Raw genomic sequence first — 21187 nt, forward strand, 5'->3', positions numbered from 1 at the left:
AAGCTTGCAATGAGCAAAAAAAGTTACAACTTAGTTTTAATTTCTTGCTTCATTCTATCTTTGTTGAAGATTTATTTTCTATTTAGTTTTTTAACCTAATGTTAAATACCCCAATGTGTTGGAGCTCATTGTCAATTTTTAATAATAATTTTTCTTATACCTTTCACTGTCTCATGTATCTATATACTTTCTCTCTTTGATAATTTTGATGAAATGGTCTTAGACAAAGAAAACCCCAAAAAGAATATTTGATGTTGCTGATTAGTGATGTACTTACCCTAATTGTTAAAAGTAAACAAATTAAAAAGAAATACCTGGGCAGATTTGAGAACTATGTAGCTAAATCAGTCACTTAAAAGTGATGGTTTTTTTTTTTAAGAGTAAAATTTTAAACTTAACTAAAAGTAAAAGATTTTTGACCAGAAAGTTTTATGACTGATATATCAGAAAATTACTTGAGAATTATTTAATTAGCTTATATAATACAGTAAATGTAGTTTTGTGTACAGAAGATAATATAAGAGTATAAATGTATACCATATACAGAAATGTACAAAATTTATTATTATAGGAATAAAAGTAAAAATATAATGTACAATGTTTATCATTCTACAAAAAGTAAAGAGACAGTCATGTATATATGCTTGAATATGCGTAAGGCAAGTGCAAATTGTTACTGGATTCCACTGTGGCATATAAAAGCAAAGACGTAAAACAGTTGAAAATTTAAGGGCACTGATAGAAACTTCCAGTTTCTGGATTGTCTGATATACTTTCCCCCAACACTGGCAGAGTTTATTCTGCTGTTCTTAGAAGAGAGTCCCAGCGTTTATTGAGGAGCTCTCCCTCCTGTGATGGAGTGGCTTCACAGAATAACCTAAACCTAGCCGGCCTGACTGGATGCTAGTTTCACTACAGAGGTGAGGATATGGAAGCTCAGAAATCTACCATCATAAAAGTACCTACGCAATCTTCCTCTCCTGAAGGAGGCCCAGTGTCTCTGAGAATAAATCCTGGGCAGTTACACAGATTGAGACGAATCTTAACCCGCAGGCCTTTAAGCTCAGGTTTGGTTGATGGGGGAAATGTGTTTGGTAAACCTCTGTGTAACCATGGCAAACCTCTCATGCCCCTGGACCCAGATGCCAGGCGAGCTCGCTGTGTTCGACGCTTGCTTTTCTTCCACTCACTTCCCCATTGTGGTTTCAGTGAAAACATTTGCTTATAAACCTTCAGTCAGGCTAAGGAGAAAAGCAGGTTCTACTTAGACCAATCTTCCCATGCATACAGGAGAAAAGATGAAAGACTTTTCCTTAAAGGTTAGAAAAGCCACAAGACTCTTATGAGAGGTTTCAGTAAAGCTTTGTTTCTACCTGGAAGAAGCATGTCTGATTTTAGAGTTTAGAAGTTCCTAGTCATGTCCCCAATAGAATGTGGTTCACATATCACAATCCACCGTTCTTTGAGGTTTCAGTGACCATTTTTAATCATTTAGGCTTCAAGGAGACAGCCTGGCAGAAAGGACTGAAGAGACCTCACAAATACTTCATTCTCCAGATGAAATAATCCGAGATTCTTTGGGTAAGTTTGAAATCCAGCAATATATATTGTAATTTTAGTGGCACTTAAAGATTGAAAGAAAAACCAAACACCTTCCCCTGCACCACATCACCGCAGCTGCCAGTCAGACGGCAGCTGCCACCACTCCTCAGGCTGTGTGTGTCCTGAGGTCAGGGGCTGAGGAGAGAAGGAAGCCCCCAATGCCTGTGCCTGTCGGAGCTGTAAACGGGTCAGCTATGTGTTGGCTGCTCCCGAAGTTTTGTCATTAATTCCAGCTTGGTTTTGAAACTTACATCAGCTCCTCCCGTTCTCACTTCATGGAGCCTTTGTCTTCCCAGCAGAAATGTCAATATCGTCCTTGATTTTCCTCCTCCTCTCTCAGCCCTGTATTAAATCCATCTCAAGTCATGTCATTGTCGCTCCAGAATTACCCCTCTAAGCCATCCTCCTCTTGGTTTTCCCTGAGACTTCTTTCTCTGTACCTTTGTCCTCTTCCTCTGTCTAGTGCAACCACTCTGTAAATAGATTCTCCTTGTATTATCTCACCCCTTTTGGTTCATTATCTTTCTGAAAATAAAGCTGCTATTTCTTCTCCATTTTCTATAGGACAAAACTCAAACTCTTTGGCTTAGCATATTAAGTGCATGTCAGGGCACTTCAGAAATGTTTGCTGAGTAAATAAATGATTACATGTAATGCCACTACAATGGCACCTAAGGTATATCGCTGTTTCATCTTTCAGTGGTCTAGCAGGAAGCAGCTGGTGTATCCAATTGGGTTAATTAGAAGAGAAACCACAGGAAGCCATTTTTCTTATATCTGAATAGAGAAAGACTTCTTAAACAAGATGCAAAAATTCCTGAACAGAAAAAAAAAATCAAAAAATTCAACTGTAACGTGTTAAGAATTCTTGTTTCTCAAAAGATGCCAGAAAAATGTGAGTTGATAAACTACAGAATAGGAAAGTGTATTTGAATATATTGTCACTAATCAAAGATTAATGTTCAGAATACATAAAGTACATCCATAATTTAATAAAGATCAGCAGAAAAATAAGCAACAGATATAAATAGACATTTCACAGAAGAGGAAACACAAATGACCAGTGAACATATAAAAAATGTTTACTCTAGTAATCAAGGAAAAGCAAGTTAAGGTAACAGAGAGATGATGTTTTACAACCTTTTATTTGACATTAATTAAGAAATCTGGCAAAACCAAGTGCTGGTGAAGACAGAAACGAAAAGAAACTCATACACTACAGGTGGGGCATAAACGACTGTGGAAAATCTTGAGTAAAGCCCAGAAACTTCTCTTCTGGGTAAATGTCTTAGAGGAAACAAGTCCCATGTACCATAAAATGAAGCAAACTGTTAGTATGCTGGGCGATGGGAAAGTGGATAAATTGTAAAATCGTTACACTGTAGGAAACTGAATGCATTTCCGTATACAGGGTGGATGAAATCAGTGATGTGCTTGTAAATGTTAACTGTTTCATTGAAAAAAAATAAGCCTTGAGTTGTAGGAATTGATGTTTTCCATTATATAAATACAATTATAGAAATATGACATAATATAAATGCTGATTTCAAGCAACCGATCTGAAATGTACTTGGGTCTCCCAATCTGGTACCAGGAAGTTGCAGCCCACAAATGAATGAGTCTTAAAAGCATAATATTAATTGAACAAAAGCAAGTCATAGAATGTCATTTTTGTAAAGCTCAAAACTAGCAAATCTAAATAATGTTTTCCTTAGGAAAACATACATAAATGATACAACTGTATTTAAAGAAGGGAGTGAAAGACTCAAAATGGTTATCCTTAGAGGATGGGGGAGCAAGGAAATGGGAAATGATGGGGTTTGGGGTGTTTATCATTGTGCTTTGTAACTTAAATGTAGTATGCATTATTGCACACGTATACTTTATATATACTTTTTTATATGTCAAATATTAAAAACATTATAAATAAACATTAAAAAATAAAGTGTTGTGAGAACATAGACCAATGCCAGGGTAGAAAAATACTGAAGAAAAAAAGGCGGGGTGATGTTTACTATATACTTAAATCTCTTGGAGTACTGATGAGATGAAACACTCTCATGACAGAACTTTACCACTGACAGTGAGCATTGAGCAGTGTGTCACCAGCAACACGGGCGCCCCAGGCTGGCCACTCAGTGACACTCAGTTGGCCTTTGGAGTCAGCCTGGCTTCTCCTCACTGACATTCGTGCATATATATATACCTTTATTTAAGCCATTCTTCTCTGACTCACAGTAAGTCTTTCTCCTTCCCTCTTCCTGTTCAGATCTGATGTCCTAAGATCATGTCAGGTCTCCCTAATGTCCACCCACACCAATGTTTTCTTCTTTTTCAGTCCCTAATTGTTTTTGAATTACTTCTTGCGTGTTCTTCTTGTCTCAATCAGACTATATGCTTCTCAAGGTTTTCTTGAGTTCTCCACTATGCCCAACATAAAATGAGACACAAAACAGGACTTATCTCACTACTGGCCCATTCTCTATACTTTTTAATTCCATCAAAACCACTCCAGTCCACCAGTCTGCAGATATATATTCTTCAGCAACCACATCTACATGGTAACTGAGTACTGTTGGGATTTAAATTTTTAGAAAACTAAACAAGGCATCAGTAATATGTTGTTGATTATAGTTACTTACGTTCACTGGGTAAAAAAGATATTCATTAAATTTAAGCTCCTTTCTTGAGCTGTTTATAGCCTGCATTCTTTACGTTCAGATATTAGTAGACCAAGCCAGCAAATTCCAAAATATGATTGTCTGGTTCAGTACATTCTTTTCCACTTAAATTAGTCAAATCACTAGAGCCAAAAGTGCTAACATGATTTCTATGTCAACAGTGCGTCCACAGTGAGCTTGGCTCAACAAACATAGATATTTCTATGAGCAGGTGGGATATTTGTGCTTAAAAAACCCTGTTGTGACACAAAGAGCAGAAGTAAAAATAATGACAGGAAGACATTAAATGAAGTCAAACATCATGACAGGCGCTATGATTCTCCAGGCTCCTGCCCAGTCAACCCAGAGGCAAAGTTTCCCATCCAAGTGCTGACAGATACCGTTAGATTTGAACAAAATTATTTTATCTTTCTATGCTTCACTTTCTTCTTCTCTACATTGAGGAGCTAAAATAAACTCTCTAACATTTGACAAATTTAGAGGTTCATTTCCCCCCTCTATGTGATTAAAAAAATCTCGAAGAATTCATTGCTGGTATTTTGAAAACCACTTATATAGAGAAGAAATTGCTCTGGAATAGACACAGCAAAGTACTTTCCACATAGGCAGTCACTGGTAGTAAGCAATGTACTCAGAACACGTAAAAAAAATGGAGTGTGCCCCTCCAAGCATTAAACACTGAGGTTTTATTTTCATGATATCTATTGTCCCTACTGACTTGCTAGATTGATATTCTGTCACTAGATTTGGACTGGTTAGAAGGAGTCCTTTCAACTTAGCAACTTTTAATACGGTCGATATGGGTATTCGCAAATATTCTGTCTGGTGCACTTCACAGCTGTCCCTTTACGCGGAGCCAAATGGACCTCACAATGCTGTGGATCTCACCAGTAACCAGAGAGAGTTCAGCCGAAACAGGAACAGAACAGAATGTAAAATCATCGAGAGTTACTAATACCTTCCCTTTACAGATACTCATTTTTATTAAAAAATTAATACCGTAAAGATGCTCAAGTAAATTCTGAGAGAGAGCCACAGAAAATTATCTTGCTCAACTGGTTTTGAAAGCACATAGTTGAGTGCCTGGCATATAGTATTTGGTGAGTAAATGAATGTACAAATACACAAATAAATGGATGAATGAATTGATTAATGCACATCTGCTTAAAATAAACAAATAGAATGACAATACCTCTTTAAAACCATTAACTGTTCATTGAGAGGAAGTTGAGAAGTCACTTACTGTATAGTATTTCTAACTATGAAAAACAGCAAATGCACAAGAGGGTGTTTTTTCTTCTGTATGTGAAATTATTTGCTTTGTAATGTGGAACATTCTAATATTATTTATTGTCAATATTCTACACGAATAAAATTTTTGACACAAATAAAATAGAAAAAATACCGAGTGAATGCTAAAATTACAGTAATATTTGCTTACAGTTCTGCAGAATATAAGTCTTGGAGGACTTAAATTATGTTAATTTATACAATCTAATTTAAAGAATCTATTGTCACATTTACAATGGAGCTTTAACAGATGGGGGTTCAAGTTTCCTTCATAAATGGGTTAACATTTTTAACTTGGTATAATTCTCATCATCTATCCTGATTTATTTTTCTTCTTGAATGTAAGATTCTGAATTATCCACAATAGAAAAACCTCCATGATTTAAAAGCTATGATTATGGATTCGTGCTAAGCTTTCCATTGTCTCTCTAGAGTTGAGTAGCCATTAAGGACTAAGAGAATTTAAGGCTCTGATTTTCTTCCCAGAGCACACATTTTATGCAACAGAAAAAAAAAAAAAATCTGTCTCCACGTATATGTGAATCTGAAGGAAAGTCTTCTTTAAGGATGCATATGGCTCGTTAAAATATTAGTAAATATAAGAAATCAATTTTTAGTTTCCAATGGTTTAAACTACCTTCATCTTAACTGATTTTTTTATTTGACTGGAAGGTATTAAAACACAGACTATTTCTAGATGTTCCATCTATCTATCTTTATTGAAGGATTCTTCATAGCCTGTAGAAATCTGTTGCTATGATTAATTTAACTCAGCAGGCATATGGAGAGGGCTGCCATCATTTTATTCACATATTTAAAAGTCACTATTCACCCGCTTACTGATCTATTCAAGAGGATAATCACAACTTCTTGCTTAATACACGAAAATGGAAAATGTGCCACCATTTAACATGAACCCTTCTCCAAAATTCTCAGAATTTTTCATCCTGTTTAAAAGATAGAACACAAATTGGTATTTAAATAGTGTAGCCAAAAAATTTTTTTTAAAAACCAAACAATTGATGCCTAAAACAAATACAAAATTACAAGACAGAAAAAAGGACATGAAATTTCCAACACTTACCTAATATACCGAAAGAGGTGTTGCTGAGACTAAGATGACTGCAGCTTTTGCACATTCCTGACGTCACTGTGCCCTTATAAATTAAAACTACCTAATGTTTTCCAACATTGTCTTTAAGTGAAATAAGTAACACTCTACACTCTATTTTAAATCACAAAAACTATGATTTTTCAATACCCAGTTCAGTCACTTTAAAATGCTTCTCATAATAGGTTTATATGTCAGAGAGTTAGTAAGCAGTATGTGACTATAATTTATTCATTCTTTTTGTGAAAATAGATTCCTTACCTGGGACTGAAGAAGCAGTAATGGAAGAGGCTGAAGAATTTGAGACAGCATCTAAATTAACAGGGCCTGTAAGTATATTCATTTATTTATTTTTTATCTCTAAAACTAATGTGTATCACTAATCAGAACATTTACAAGGAATAGAAAGAAATAGGGAACAACATTATTTAAGTTCAAGAATATTTTAAAATGTGCATCTTAGTATATCCCACACAGCCATGCAGATGCTCGTATCAGTAGGTGGCCAGCTTGATTACAGGTACAGGACAAAGCTGGACTGAGCTCTTCCAGCAACTGCAGAAGAAGAAGAAATGGGGCTGGAAAAGGTAAGTTCTGGTATTGCTAACTGTTTGATGGTGCACGTGAACATTCTAAAAGATGATGAGCTGCATCTTAAACCTCAACAAGTTTATGTGCATCGTGATAGAAAAAGAAATGTGTTGCTTATCCTGATAGTGTTCATATAACTTAAACGTGGTACTATTAGTTGTGAAGTACTTGTGATATTTTTGTTAAATGGTATCTCTTCCATAGAGTATGTTGGGAGAAAACCATTAGGTTTAAGATTTTTAGTACAATCTAATGTTGAAAGGAAAAAACACAGAAAAACTGAAATCTATGTATAAATTGTAAATATAAAGTTTATGAAAGATTCTGAGTTGCTCTAAAAACGACTGTGCAGTCTTCTAAACTCGATATTTAGACTGGTTCTATGTGCTTCCGTACTCTCTGCTGCATGTCCCATCTGAGACTTTTTTTTCAGCCAAAACACAATCAGTTCTTTCAGCGAATTCTTACATTGTGTAATTTTCAAAGATTTCTGTCCCTCTGGATGATTTCTGTGAATGTATTCTTGTTTGCCAAGTCCCCTGTAAAGTGTGGATTATGCCACAACCAAGCCCAGGGTTCCAAATAATGTTCCCACATCAGAAAGTATAATGGGAAATGTATTGGTACAGATACTATATTTGGATTGTAATCTGGGTCTGTGTTAACTTTTTTTTTTTAAGGAACTTTCTGCCATTTTTAAACTTCAGTATGTCTTCATAATCTCATGATGATAAAAGCATGTCATCATTCTGTTTGGGATAATCTGCCCTTCATCACTTTTTGCAAAGATTTGTTTTATCATTTGTGAATACCACCAAAGCCCATATGTCTTCCTCATATCTCAAAGAATACCATTAGATTCTTTTTCTAATAATTTTCTAAAATCAATATTTATCTTGTCCATAGTATTTGGCTTACTTAATAATACCTAATAACACAAAGAGGGGGAAGAAAAAAGGAAATTAGCTTCTTCTGAGTGATTTCAAACTGACCTTCGGAGATTTTTGCTTTCTTTTCACAGTATTTACATCATGTTTTCCTAATGTCAAGATTTGTGCTAAGCCAATTTTACTTGTTTTTATGGATCATATTCACTAGATTTTGAATTCTTAAAAATTCTGTAATTCTATTCAAAGTCGAATTAACTATTTCATTTGGAGGGAATATGTGGAATATAAACAATAAATGGATAAATAGGTTAATATCAGGACCTTGAACGTGGTTTCTATATGATAGCTGCTTTTATTATGAAGAAAACATGGATTTAAAAAATTATGTCGAACTGATGATATTTTAGATACAAATTCCCTGAATAATATTTCTTAGGATTGTATTTTTGGTAAATCAAAAAGAAAATTGTGGCTTTATCTAAATATTAATGGAGAATTGGAACAAAACAGAACTTTTTTTTCTTTATTACTGTAAGAAATGCAAAATACTTCAAAGCAAATTTTGAGTCATATCCTGCAAAAATACAAACATGCCACAAATGTTGAAAATCAATTTAGAGTAGTTTCAACACATACTGTCTCTATTTGCTAACTTTCCATGTTGGGTATTGGATATTAATAAGTGGGTAACAGACTCTTGGAAACTTTTTTTCCCCAGTGGCTTAACCTGTGTTTAAAATATTCTGTGAATATTTGAGTGAGGGAAAAGCAACGTTTAGGTTTACATTTTTATCCTCCCCCAAATAAGCAAATCATTCGTTTGGAATTTCCCTCCCCCCCCCCCTTCTGGGTTCTGGAATGTCTCTTAGTATGTCTACTTCCTGTGAAGGTCAGAGGAGGATTTGTCAGATAAGTCTATTCATTACAATTGAAACAACAAAAAGGAAATCTTAGGCAGAAAATACCAAGAAGCAGTTATTGAGTATGACCTTTTAGTTCCTAAATGTAGTATGTAAACTTTTTTAGATCAGTGATCCACAGACTTACTATCTTTTTTTAATTTCACAATTCCTGTAGTTTCTTACTCTTCAAAATTTTATTCTATTTTGAAAGTATTAAACAAGCATGTGAGCATGATGGGAAGATGAAAAGACAGTTAAGTGGACATGTAGCACTCAGTATCCTACTGACTGTTCTTCTTTCTCCTTTGTGAATTTCTGATTTATTTTGTTCCTTGGTCAGTACTGACTAGCCCATCATAAGCCGACTCCTATAATACTCCATGTAAGTGGTCATCATCTCTTAAAGTAGAAGAGAACTGAAAAGGACTCCTGTAGGGAAAGATTTCTTAAAATTCCTAGAAGCTACTAAAAGTTTTATTATAGCACATTTTCATTCTGAAGAGTCATAGCTGTTTGAGGAGAAACATAAAACTAACTGGAATGGTAGTAGTAATACCAGTAATACCACATATTTGTGTAGCAAGTCTTAATTGTTAAGCATTTTCATATACTTAAAATCAGTTGTGGGTGTTTTGGCAAGTCCTATGACTTATTGAATATAGGTTCCCTGGGCTATACAGTAAGACCTTGTTTATCTGTTTTATATATAGTAGTTAGTATCTACAAATCCCAAACTCCTAATTGATCCTTTCCCACCACCCTGGAAACCATAGCCATAAGTTTGTTTTCTGTCTCTGTTTTGTAAATAAGTTCATTTGTGGGTTTTTTGGTTTGTTTGTTTTTTTAATTCTAAGTGATATCACATAAGTGATATTATATGGTATTTTTCTTTCTCTTTCTAGCTTAATTCACTTAGTATGATACTCTCCAGGTCCATCCGTTGCTGCAATGGCATTATGTTATTCTTTTTTATATAGTAGTATTCCATTGTGTACATGCTACAACTTCTTTATCCAGTCATCCGTTGATGGACATTTAGTCTTGACTGTTGTAAATCATGTTGCTCTGAACATTGGGGTGCATGTAACTTTTCAAATTAAGAGTTTCCTCTGGATAAATGCCCAGGAGTGAGATTGCTAGATCATAGGATAAGTATACTTTCAGGTTCTCCATACTGTTTTCCATAATGGCTTCACCAAATTACATTCCCACCAACAGTGAAGGAGGGTTCCCTTTTCTTCACACCCTCTCTAGCATTTATCATTTGTAAACTTTTTAATTATAGCCATTCTGACTGATCTGAATTGATACCTCATTGTAGTTTTGATTTGCATTTCTTTGATAACTAGCCCAAGCATTTTTTAATGTGCCTATTGGCCCTGGAATGTATGTCTCTGGAAAAATGTCTGTTTAGGTCTTCTGTCCATTTTTGGATTGGGTTGTTTGTTTTTTGTTATTGAGTTGTATGAGCTGGTGTATATTCTGGAAATTAAGCCCTTGTCAGTTGCATCACTTGCAAATATTTTTTCCTATTCTGTAGGTTGTCTTTTTGTTTTGCTTACGGTTTCTTTTGCTATGCAAAAGCTTATAAGTTTAATTAGGTCCTATTTGTTTATTTTTGCTTTTATTTCTGTTGCCTCAGTAGACTGCCCTAGGAGAACATTGCTACAATTTATATCAGTGTTTTGCTTATATTCTCTTCTAGGAGGTTTATATTGTCTTGTCTTATGTTTAAGTCTTTAGGCCATTTTGAGTTTATTTTTGTGTGTGGTGTGAGGGATTATTCTAACTTCATTCATTTACATGCAGCTGTGCAGCTTTCCCAGCATCACTTGCTGAAGAGACTGTCTTTTCTTCATTGTATATTCTTGCCTCCTTTGTTGAAGATTAATTGACCATGGTGTGCGGTTTATTTCTGGGCTCTCTATTCTGATCCATTGATTTATATGTCTATTTTTGTGCCAGTGCCGTGCTGTTTTGATTACTGTAGCTCTGTAGTATTGTCTGAAGTCTGGGAGGGTTATGGCTCCAGCTTCATTCTTTTTCTTCAGTATTACTTTGGCAGTTCTGGATCTTTTGTGAGTTCATATAATTTTTAGGATTATTTATCCTAGCTCTGTGAAAAATGTACTGGGTAATTTGATAGGGATTACATTAAATCTGTAGATTGCAATGTTTTGTGGTTCTTTGTGTATAAGTCTCATATCCTTGGTCAGGTTTATTCCTAAGTTTTTTTTTTTTTTTTTTTGGATGCAATTTTAAAGGGGATTTTTTTTTTAACTTTCCTTTTCTGATATTTCACTGTTAGTGTAAAGGAATGCAACAGATTTCTATGTGTTAGACTATATCTTTAACTATGAATTTTGATATTTTGACTTTCTACCTGTTTCTTGCTAATACTGTTTCTCCCTACAAACAACCCTTCTTTCATGAAAATTGAATGTTTCATCATTTTCACAACTTGACATTTTAAATGTTTTCAATAAAACATCTCCAAATTCTTTTTCATACCCAAGTATAATTTTATGATAAGTAAATTGTTGCACATATTTTAGAAAGTTTGTAATTCTATGTGTAGTAATTTAAATAGCTGGTCAAAGGAGAAATGTTGAATGAATAGGCTAATGAACAAGTTGCAAGTTTTTCTTGCATTATATACCTAGCATGGAAAAATAGAAACACAGCCAGCATTTATGGAATTAAAGACTAAACATATTTCAACTTGTACTCTTGCAAAATAAAAAAGGAAAGAAATTAATGTTCATTATTATCTCACCAAATAGAATAATAAATTATGGTGGATTTTGTCTCTTGAAAGATACTGTTGACAAATTGCTGGCAGCTAATTGTAGTAGTGAATTGTCTGTTAAAGAAGAGCAATTAGTGTACATGTTGCTCAACCCTAAAGGTTTTTACCGTTTCATTTTCCTTCTAGCCTGTAGAATTTTGCTTGGCTTTGATCACCCACAGATCTAAGATGCCAGTAAACTGCTTAAAACCAAGTACTATAGTAAGAAGGTATCTCACCAAATTTTGGAATCTAGTGGGATTTTTCCTTTTGACATTTCAGGTCTGTTGATTTTTGACACACTGACAGTAGAAATATTTGCCCAAACCTATGCAAATATTACTTTTTAAAACTTCTATGAATTTTTAAAGTGTAACTTCTAAATGTCACAGTTGCATTGGAAGAAATGGCCTGAGATGATAAAATATGATGTGGTAAAACATTGATTGTAATTTTTGTAATTAATCAGTCTCTCTACATAATTTCACTGTGTCTCCATTAATAAAGTTATGAAATTATTTCTCAGGGTCAGTTAAAATTCTGTATTTTATTTTTAAGACAGTTGAGGAAGGAAGAGTGGCCTAGTATGCATTCATGCAGAACAAGCACACTTGATTTCTAAGCAAATAATGCCCAAGAGGGTGTATGACAATGTGCTATTAATGTCCTGAGATCCCAACTCATAATGAGTCCATTAATTCTTATAAACATGACGGGTGAAAAAGAAAATGTATTTGGACATTTTCAGTATTTTGAAGTTGTTTCTAGTTCTTTATTAAAATGATTGCCAGCTACTGCAAATGTCATTTGATTGGTATATAAATAAATATACTGAAACAGAAGAAAAGCAATATGGATGTTTGTGTAGTGACGTAAAAACCTTGTAAATACTCTGATTATGACCTGTGCAGGGTATGTGCTAGAATGGTGTCTTTGTGTGTGAAGCACATTAAATTAACATTCAGTCCCTTGGTGGGGATGGAAAAACATTAAGATCCCATAAGAAGATTTTCACTTACAGTTTCATCTTCTTCAGCTATAAAATCTAAATAGATTACACAAAAATGGTTAGATACCAAGTGCTTTCCTAGAGAAGCTTAAACATTTTGGGCATCCTTGCCTCTTCAACCACATTAATCTAATCAAGATCATGTTTTTGGCCTGTTATAAGAAGTGGTTACACAGAAAGTCTGAGTCTCAGGTGTGTGCTGACTCAAACTGGAAAAATAGGATATAGTCCTGCTATTATATTGACCTAACATGATGTATATTAGAAGAGCACTAGGGAAAAAGTTATTTTAGAAACTGTGTTTGAAAGGTTGTTGACTGTTGGGTCATACTGAATGTCCATCTTTTTTTAAAACATTTAAGTCTTTTTTCATCTTTTCCATGCATCATAGATTTTTAGAGAGATTTACAAAAGTTAATAAAATATCAACAGCAGTATCAACGTTAGATCTGCAAAATATTTCAAAACTGCAATTTGGTATAACTTCCTATTATCTATATTATAGTTATCTTTATTTCAAATTGGTTTATCTTTAAATTATAAACATACTGTATTTATTGTAAATTTTTTGGAAAATTCAATGAAGAATATAATTTAAAATCCAAAACCATAACATGAAAGATGAATTTTCACATTTTGTTTTATTTTTCTAGTATTTTTGTGCTTGTAAATCTGCAAATCTGTCATATCATGATTTAAACTTTGGACTATAGTCCATTAGCAACTTTGCATTCTGCTTTTCCTTACTTTACATAATGCCAATAGTCTGACATAAAGTTCTTTATAAACCTAATTCGAATTCCCACGTATTTTTGCATCCTTATCTGTTTTAGTATCAATTTGACCAAATATCCTCTTATCTTTTTTAATGTTTAAGACTTTAATTTTAGTGTCAAATCATAATACACTGTTGTTATATTTGAATTAGTGTTAAGAGTTTTAGGTTGGATATTCCCAGAGAGCTGTCCCAGGCTGATGATGGCTGTGAACTGGATGATCATGAGTTGGTGACAGACGTGCTGGAATGGAGGCACTCCAGCCCTCTCATCAAATGCTTTGAGTCCCATTCTGGTGCAAATAGCCCATTCCAGGTCCTGCTGTATGTTGTACAAATATTATTTTCTATGTTTTCATGTGGAAAGGGCTGGGAAACACAGATTTGGGGCTTAGAAGTAATGCTTTGGAGATTACTGTGCACAAAATCATCGTCTGTCTCGGTGTTTTTCTTAGGCTGGATTCCTTAAAGGGTCAAAGGGTATGAACTATTTTAAAGTTCTTGATAAGTATCAGAAAAAGTCACAAATTTGCCACTTTGACCAGGAATCTCTTAAACCCTTAATAGAATTAAGTATTCTCTTAAAATGTGTAAATGAATAAACAAAAACTTCACAAAAGTAACTTATCACACTGATAAGTGTAATATAGAATATTTTTAGTCCTTAAAGTTGGATTTCTTTGTTTACTAGTAAATGTCTTTGATTACAAATGAACAAATTTTACATATGCTTGTTAGACTCATGTATTTCTGTTTTTTATGAATTATTTCTTGCCATAGGCCATATTTCTTTTGTGGTGTTTGTTTTCCTATTGACTTGTTAGTATTCATTATGCATCAAAAATAATGACTTATTCCATTGTATATTTATGGTAAATATTTTCAGTAATTTTTCCTTTGCTTTTTAGTGTTGTTCATAGTGATTTTTTAATTATACTGAAACTATACTTTTCTCTTTTGCATTTCTTTCATTTTTTTTAGACATAGCTTTCCCTCCCAAATATTAGATATTTACTTAAAAGTTCTTTACATGGTAGGGGACAATACAGCTCGGTGGTAGAGTGCATGCTTAACATGCAAGAGGTCCTGGGTTCAATCCTCAGTACTGCTATTAAAAAAATAAATAAATAAACCTACCTAATTACCCCCTCAAAAAAAAGAAAAAAAAAAAAGAGCTTTAAGAGAAAAAAATGCTTTATATTTTCCCTTTAAATTCTTTTATCAATTTTGAGATTATTTTGGTGGTTGTTGTGAGGCAAGGATCTAACAATATATTCTCAAATATAATTTGTTAGTGTCATTTGTTTTTGAGAACCCATCCCTTTCTTATTTTGATTTTTTCTTTTTATCTTAATTTGTAGGTTTAATAATGTCACAGCTAATATTTATTTAATACTGATTTTTGCAAGGTACTTTACAAACATTATTCCTTACTGTTTGCCAACAGATCTTAATTATTACCCAACCTATAGACGAGGAGACTTAGATTTAGGGAGATGTGATAACTTGCCTTGAGCACCTCAGTTTGTAAGCCAAGGAGCCAAGACTGCACCCACCCCAGGCAACCCAAATCCCAGGCCTGCTCACTTAACCGCTTTATCATCTGGGCAGTGGCGCCTTAGCTTCTGTTGACCTGTGCGCTATTTTTGTTTTAGTTATTATAGCTTTACATGTTTTCATATAAGGTGAATAAAGCCCTCTCTTTCATTCTTCATTTGCAAAATTAAGGAATTCAACCTCATACAATAAGTAGCTGTTCTTTATCACAGCCCTGAGACCTGACTTCTTTCATGATTTTTTTTTTTTTAATGTACATTTGGGATTTGGTTTTTCAAGAGAAGTTTGGTGTATCATTTGCCAGAATCCAGGAACCTACTCACCAGTTTCTGCAGATTATTTAGTTTGCATATATAAAAAATACTTCATCTGTTGATTTTTGCAGTGTTTCTGAAACAAAGCTTAAATAATTTTCACAGGAACATTCTAAATTTAGAGACATAATTGACATCCTTGCTTCCAATTATTTTATTCAGTACATTGGGACATGTTGATTCAGAAATAACGTAAGCTCCTTGGGGAAAAAGGAAGCTGAGTAATTTGTAAGTAAATATCTCTCTATAATGTCACAACTATAAAAAGTTATTCGTATTTCTTAATAATCATGAATCAGATGCCTGTATTTATTTTATTTAAATGTGAATTTCTGGAACTTGTCATTTCCTTTTTAAGTTTCACTGATGTGTTTTAATGTTTATTAAGAAAGTATTTGCATCCCAACAGTAAGAAAGCAGACATGTCATAAAAGGGAATTTCTAGAAGGATCACTCAAAGAAGAAATATAAAGGGTTTATTGCCTACGGAGACAAACGTCAAATGATGTTTAAAAAAAAAAAATAGCAGACATTACACTTGGAGACCACAAAAGTTGAGAAATATCCATGTTGAGTCTGTTCTTCAAAGGGGCAAAAATATCCCAGCTTGGAGGGCAATAAAATGAGAAGAAACAGTACTCAGACCTTGGATGTGCAGATCATTTATCTCTGCCAGGGATGCCATTTCCTTTTCTACACTGTGATCCCACCACTCGAGACCATGTTAGTGATCAGTCTGGGGGAAATCAGCAACGCTTTGGTGGATCTGCCTCACTAGACTGCGTTTATGGTGGACCATACGATGGAGGAACACTCCTTGACTCTCATTTTGCTTGCAGTCTTTCCATGCCCAACATATCGTTTACCTCAAAATCTCTTTTCATCATTTTCTTCCTGCCAGCACCCTTCCCCTCAGCAGAAACTTCTTCCTACAGCACACCACCACTGTTTCTCCCAGTCAGTAATCTCGGAAGCTGGGAGCTGTCCGACATCCCTCTGCTTTAACCCTGGATCAGGGCAGTCACACACACCATCTTAATGTCTCTGCACTACTCTGCTTTAAGTTCTTTGTCCGCATGCAAGTCCAACCCAGGAACTCCCATCTGGAGGATAGTGGACTACAAACTCTCTAGGGGGGCCAGAACTTCCTGCTTGAGGTTCACTGCTGTAGAGACTGATAAATGTAGAGAAAGGGAATTGAGTATGGCTAGCAACTCTCTTTCTCAGGTTCTGTCTCCTTGAGAGCAGGGACTGTGGCTGGACCCATGAGAAATGCTTTAGCTTTACCTACAGTAACCTATTTAACATTGTATAACCACTCTGTGAGGTAAGTTGGTTTATCCCCATTTTTAGATGGAGAAACTAAGTCTTGGAGAAGGTAAGTAACTACAACTCAGGGTGGAAATGTGATTGGAACCTGCCGTAGGCTGATTGTTTGTGTCCTTTCACAATTCGTGTGTTGAAACCTATTTCTCCGATCCTCCCTGTGATGCTATTTGGAGGTAGGGTCTTTAAGAGGTGATTAAGTCATGAGGGTGGGGCCTCCTGAATGCGATTGGTGCCCTTATAAAAGAGACTCTGCAGGCACCTCGATCTTGGACTTACCAGCCTCCAAAGCTGAGAAGTAATTTCTATTGTACATAAACCACCCAATCAACGATGTTGTTACAGCAACCTGAGCAGACTAAGACAGAATCCAAGTCTCATACTTCAGAGCCACAGTCACCCACTCTGTGGCACTACTGGGATTCAAGTAATCACGTTCCCACTTGTCTTTGGAGGCTCAGGTGCATGTACTGTGCTTTAGGGAGCACCAGCCTGAGCCCTGCTCTCCTTCAACCAGAGAAGTTCCAGTGTTACCTGACTTATACCTGAGATTTGGGTACGAGATTTATTTCAAAAATAAGAATTGCCCTGCTATAAACAAGATTCAAGAATTACTGTTCAGATCATTCAGAAATTTGAGTATTTGCCCTATTTTCTTATAGAGCATGAACATTAGCATATAGCTCTCTGTTTCTTTTGCATTATGTGACTGTTTTGTCTTTTTGTATTAAACACTTTTAAGGCACAAGGATTGAAAGAATTAGAAAAGCTATTTCTCTTACAAGGAAATTTATAAGAGATTTTGAATGCCTCAAGATCTTGGAAAATCATGTTTGGTTTGGTCAAGTAACAGACACGTTTACTTATATTAAGTAAAGGGATATTAAACTTTTCCAAGACTGATAAAATTATGTATGAGGCCACAGTTATAATTTCTTATTCTTTAAATCATTTGTGAGAATGTCTGATTAATTCAGTCCATATAGATTTAATTAAATATTTGACTGCATCTTTGAATTACTCCTCAACTTGAGAGAGAGAAAAGAAATAAAGCCCTATAAATGTAATATGTCATTAATAAATTAAAATTTTGAAAATTCACAAAGGAGTGTTTTATATTTGGTGACTGAACCTAGCCAATCTTATCACTTTCACTTTTAACAAACATTAAATTTTAACTATATTACTCCTAATCCAGATTTGTAAAACACCAAATTTCCACTTCTCTCTCTTTTTATGAGACTGCTTGCTTAATTGTTTAAATTCTGTCTTGGGAGGCTGATTCTACAGAGTGAATTTAGTTCATGAACTTTGGTTCAACACCACCTCTGTAACATTTTGGAAAATCTCCTCATTCCACTGTTGACTGGTTTTCTGCTGGACAAGGGAAGACTGATGCTATTTCTTAGATGAGTGATTTTTTTCATACAGCTGTTGACATAAAAGGAAAGCAAAGAAACTTAATGAATCATCTTTTATATATTGCAAATTCAGGCGTAACATACTCATTTTATCTGTGGTTTTTCAGCCTTTGCTCAGCCATGATGTGCAAATGTCAAATAAATAGTCAACTTTTAATGTGTTTTCACACAGTCAGTAAAAGAGAGTGTAACAAGGCGAACTTTGTCTTTACACATCTTTGTGGCTGGGTTTCAAAAATCAATAGCGTTCATATGTGCATTTCAGTTTATAACACACTCTTACATTATTCCAACAATCCTGGAAGTAAGTATTGTTGTTATCCCCATTTTAAAGATGCTAAAGGAAACTCAGAATAAGTTGGTCCAAATCACATAGAGTCAGAATTTCTTTAGGCATGCTCTGAATGTCCTTTAGAATTTGAGAAAATAGGTGGCAGTGTGGCTTGCAAAATCATCAGCCAAATTATTTTAACCATGTTTGATATGAGTTCAGAGGTTTCCATAATACGGATCTGTGATTATCAACATTAAGATGTTTTTGCCAGTAAGATAATAAAGCAGAAAATAGAATTTTTGTCATAATGCGCCATATTCATCTCAAGAGACTCAGCACCTAGCACAGTGCCAAGAGGAGGAGATGCTCAATTAATGCTTGTGGGATTGAATTGAAGGAGGAAAAAGCTCTCTGAGACTATTTAGGTGTTTTTTATTCATTAGCCACTTTTTCCAAAGGGCAATTACCCTAAATAGAAATAATGGTGTACTTCAGACATAACGTTACAACTCTTTCCGCTGCACTCAAAGCTGCAGCTCTTCTGTCCTGGGTACCTCCCAGTTGGCTGGAGCCTGTTGCCTAGGCTGTGGGTTATAGTATGATGTGGGTCTGAATAATTTCCATTTTCTGGCCTTTAATCTCTTTTGAAGTTTCTCCTTTTATCTAATTAAATAACGGTACCTCCTAATGAGATGTTTGAGTGTGATGTGACATTATTATCATTGTAGCTGTTATGTCAGTGTAACTATATAAGTAATGGAGTTGTGCTCAAGTTGGCAATGGAAACCAGGTGGTCCCAGTACCTCCACATGGTGTCCTTTCTTCTGAAACAGCCTTGGAAGGCACTCCCAGAAGCAGAATGCCTTTAAAACTATCTAATTTTAAACTCTTACCCTATGGAAAATAAAATCCTCTTATTTTCACCTGTTTACCTATTGCTGCCTTCATCTTCTGTCCTTAGGGGAAACCTAATAGTCTCCCAGACATATCTTCATCATTCATCCTTTTTTATGCAAATACTCATTATTTTCACATACCAGTCATAAGAGGCAACACTATGTTTATCCTCCTTCTCCACTGCAACTTACTGACCAGTCATTTTCAACTCTAGATAAAAATTCTTCATTCTCTGAGGTTCCTATGATTTGATGCAGTGTCAGCTTAGCGCTCACATTCCTTAGTGAATACTTCCACACTTGGTATAAGTAACGTATCCAACATGCTATCTTCAAAATGCCTTTACATTCTATTCTTCAATAGCTTCTATCCAATATGAGACATCTGTGGTCACACCCTGGACCTTATGAGACCTAGTTCTGTTCTGTCTCTGGATTCAAACTCCAGTGTATCATCTCTACAGATAACACCCTCCTTTCAGTTTTCTCACTCCCTTAGTCCCACTACTCCCCTTCTTTGACTTCTTTGAGAACGCCAGCCCCTAGCATTGCCTGCTTATTGGCTGAGACCTCAGTGGTGCACTACATCAATACCTGGTCCATTCAGCCTTCCTTTGCTACTGACGTCCAGCCTTGGGCCCATCCAGTCCATTCTCACTGTATTTTACACACAGGCTGATGAGCCTGACAGAAAGAAATCACGTAATTATGGAGATTGTTGCAATGCAGTAGTAATGCCCCCTAATTTTATTTCTCAGTTCACCTTGACAGTCCATTCATCTCTCCTTGATCTGCTTCCAGTCTCATTTTCTGTATCAGCTACTCCAAACCTATTCCTAGCTCCCTACTTCTCAAGACAACAAAACCAACAACAAATAAAACCAAACCAATAAACAAAACTTAGATCCGTTAAGTGTGAATTCTCTTAAGGTCCCATAAACCTATCCTCTTGTAGACGAACCCCTCATCTGCGTTTTCATCCAGTCTCACAAGAAGAGGTTAGTATTATCCTATTTATTTCAGAATAACTCTTGAGAAAATTCTTTCTTTCTTTCTAAAAACATCTGACCTCTTGCTTCGGTTCTATTCTCAATCCCTCTTTTCCTGTTTTTTTCTTCAGGCTATGGACATCCTCAAGTATCTCCTAATAGCAAACAAATACATGAATTGTTTCATGTTTCACTCTTAGTTACTACTGCTCCTTCCCGTCATGCCCTTTACATCAAAATCCTGGAGAAACTCAGCTTACTTTCCACGTATTAGTTCTTTAATTTACTGCAAAAGTGAATATTTATTTCTTTGTATCCAAATCCAGTGAATTACTGTGAGCCTTCATTGTATTTAATCTTTTTGTGGAAATTGGCATAGTTGACTACCATGTCTTTATTCTTGAAGCTCTTGCTTGCTTTGTTTTCTGAGACACCGTTCTCTTCCTACACGCTGGAGTGAGGACAGTAGAGATCTCTGGACACCTCTGAGCATGTTCTGTTAATTGTGGAATATTAGAAGAAATGACCTGGTGGCTACCTGATCTGGTTACCTTTGGATGGAGAAATGGCAAGGACACCAGTTAGGAGTCTTTGTAATCCTTGAGTAGGATGATGAATTTTTGAACCTGAAGTAACAGTGGGTAACAGGAGGGATCGTATGTTTTCACCTTGCATTTTCCCCTGTGCGGCTGTTTTTACTTTACATATAATTTATGTATCATAAAATTCACCTATTTTGAATATATAGTTCAATGATTTTTAGTTAGTAGC

The 21187-nt window shown here is 35.1% G+C and overlaps 1 protein-coding gene across 1 annotated transcript in view; it reads left to right on the forward strand.

Moving 5' to 3' along the window:
* The window catches only part of C30H8orf34 (chromosome 30 C8orf34 homolog), a 237919-nt gene that overhangs the window by 174688 nt on the left and 42044 nt on the right, over positions 1-21187 (forward strand). The window contains 2 exon segments of the mRNA XM_064480859.1: positions 1496-1581; positions 6937-7013. Coding sequence (XP_064336929.1) covers positions 1496-1581; positions 6937-7013 — 163 coding nt within the window.

The sequence above is a fragment of the Camelus dromedarius genome, chromosome 30 (assembly GCF_036321535.1).
Source record: "Camelus dromedarius isolate mCamDro1 chromosome 30, mCamDro1.pat, whole genome shotgun sequence".
Lineage (NCBI taxonomy): Eukaryota > Metazoa > Chordata > Mammalia > Artiodactyla > Camelidae > Camelus > Camelus dromedarius.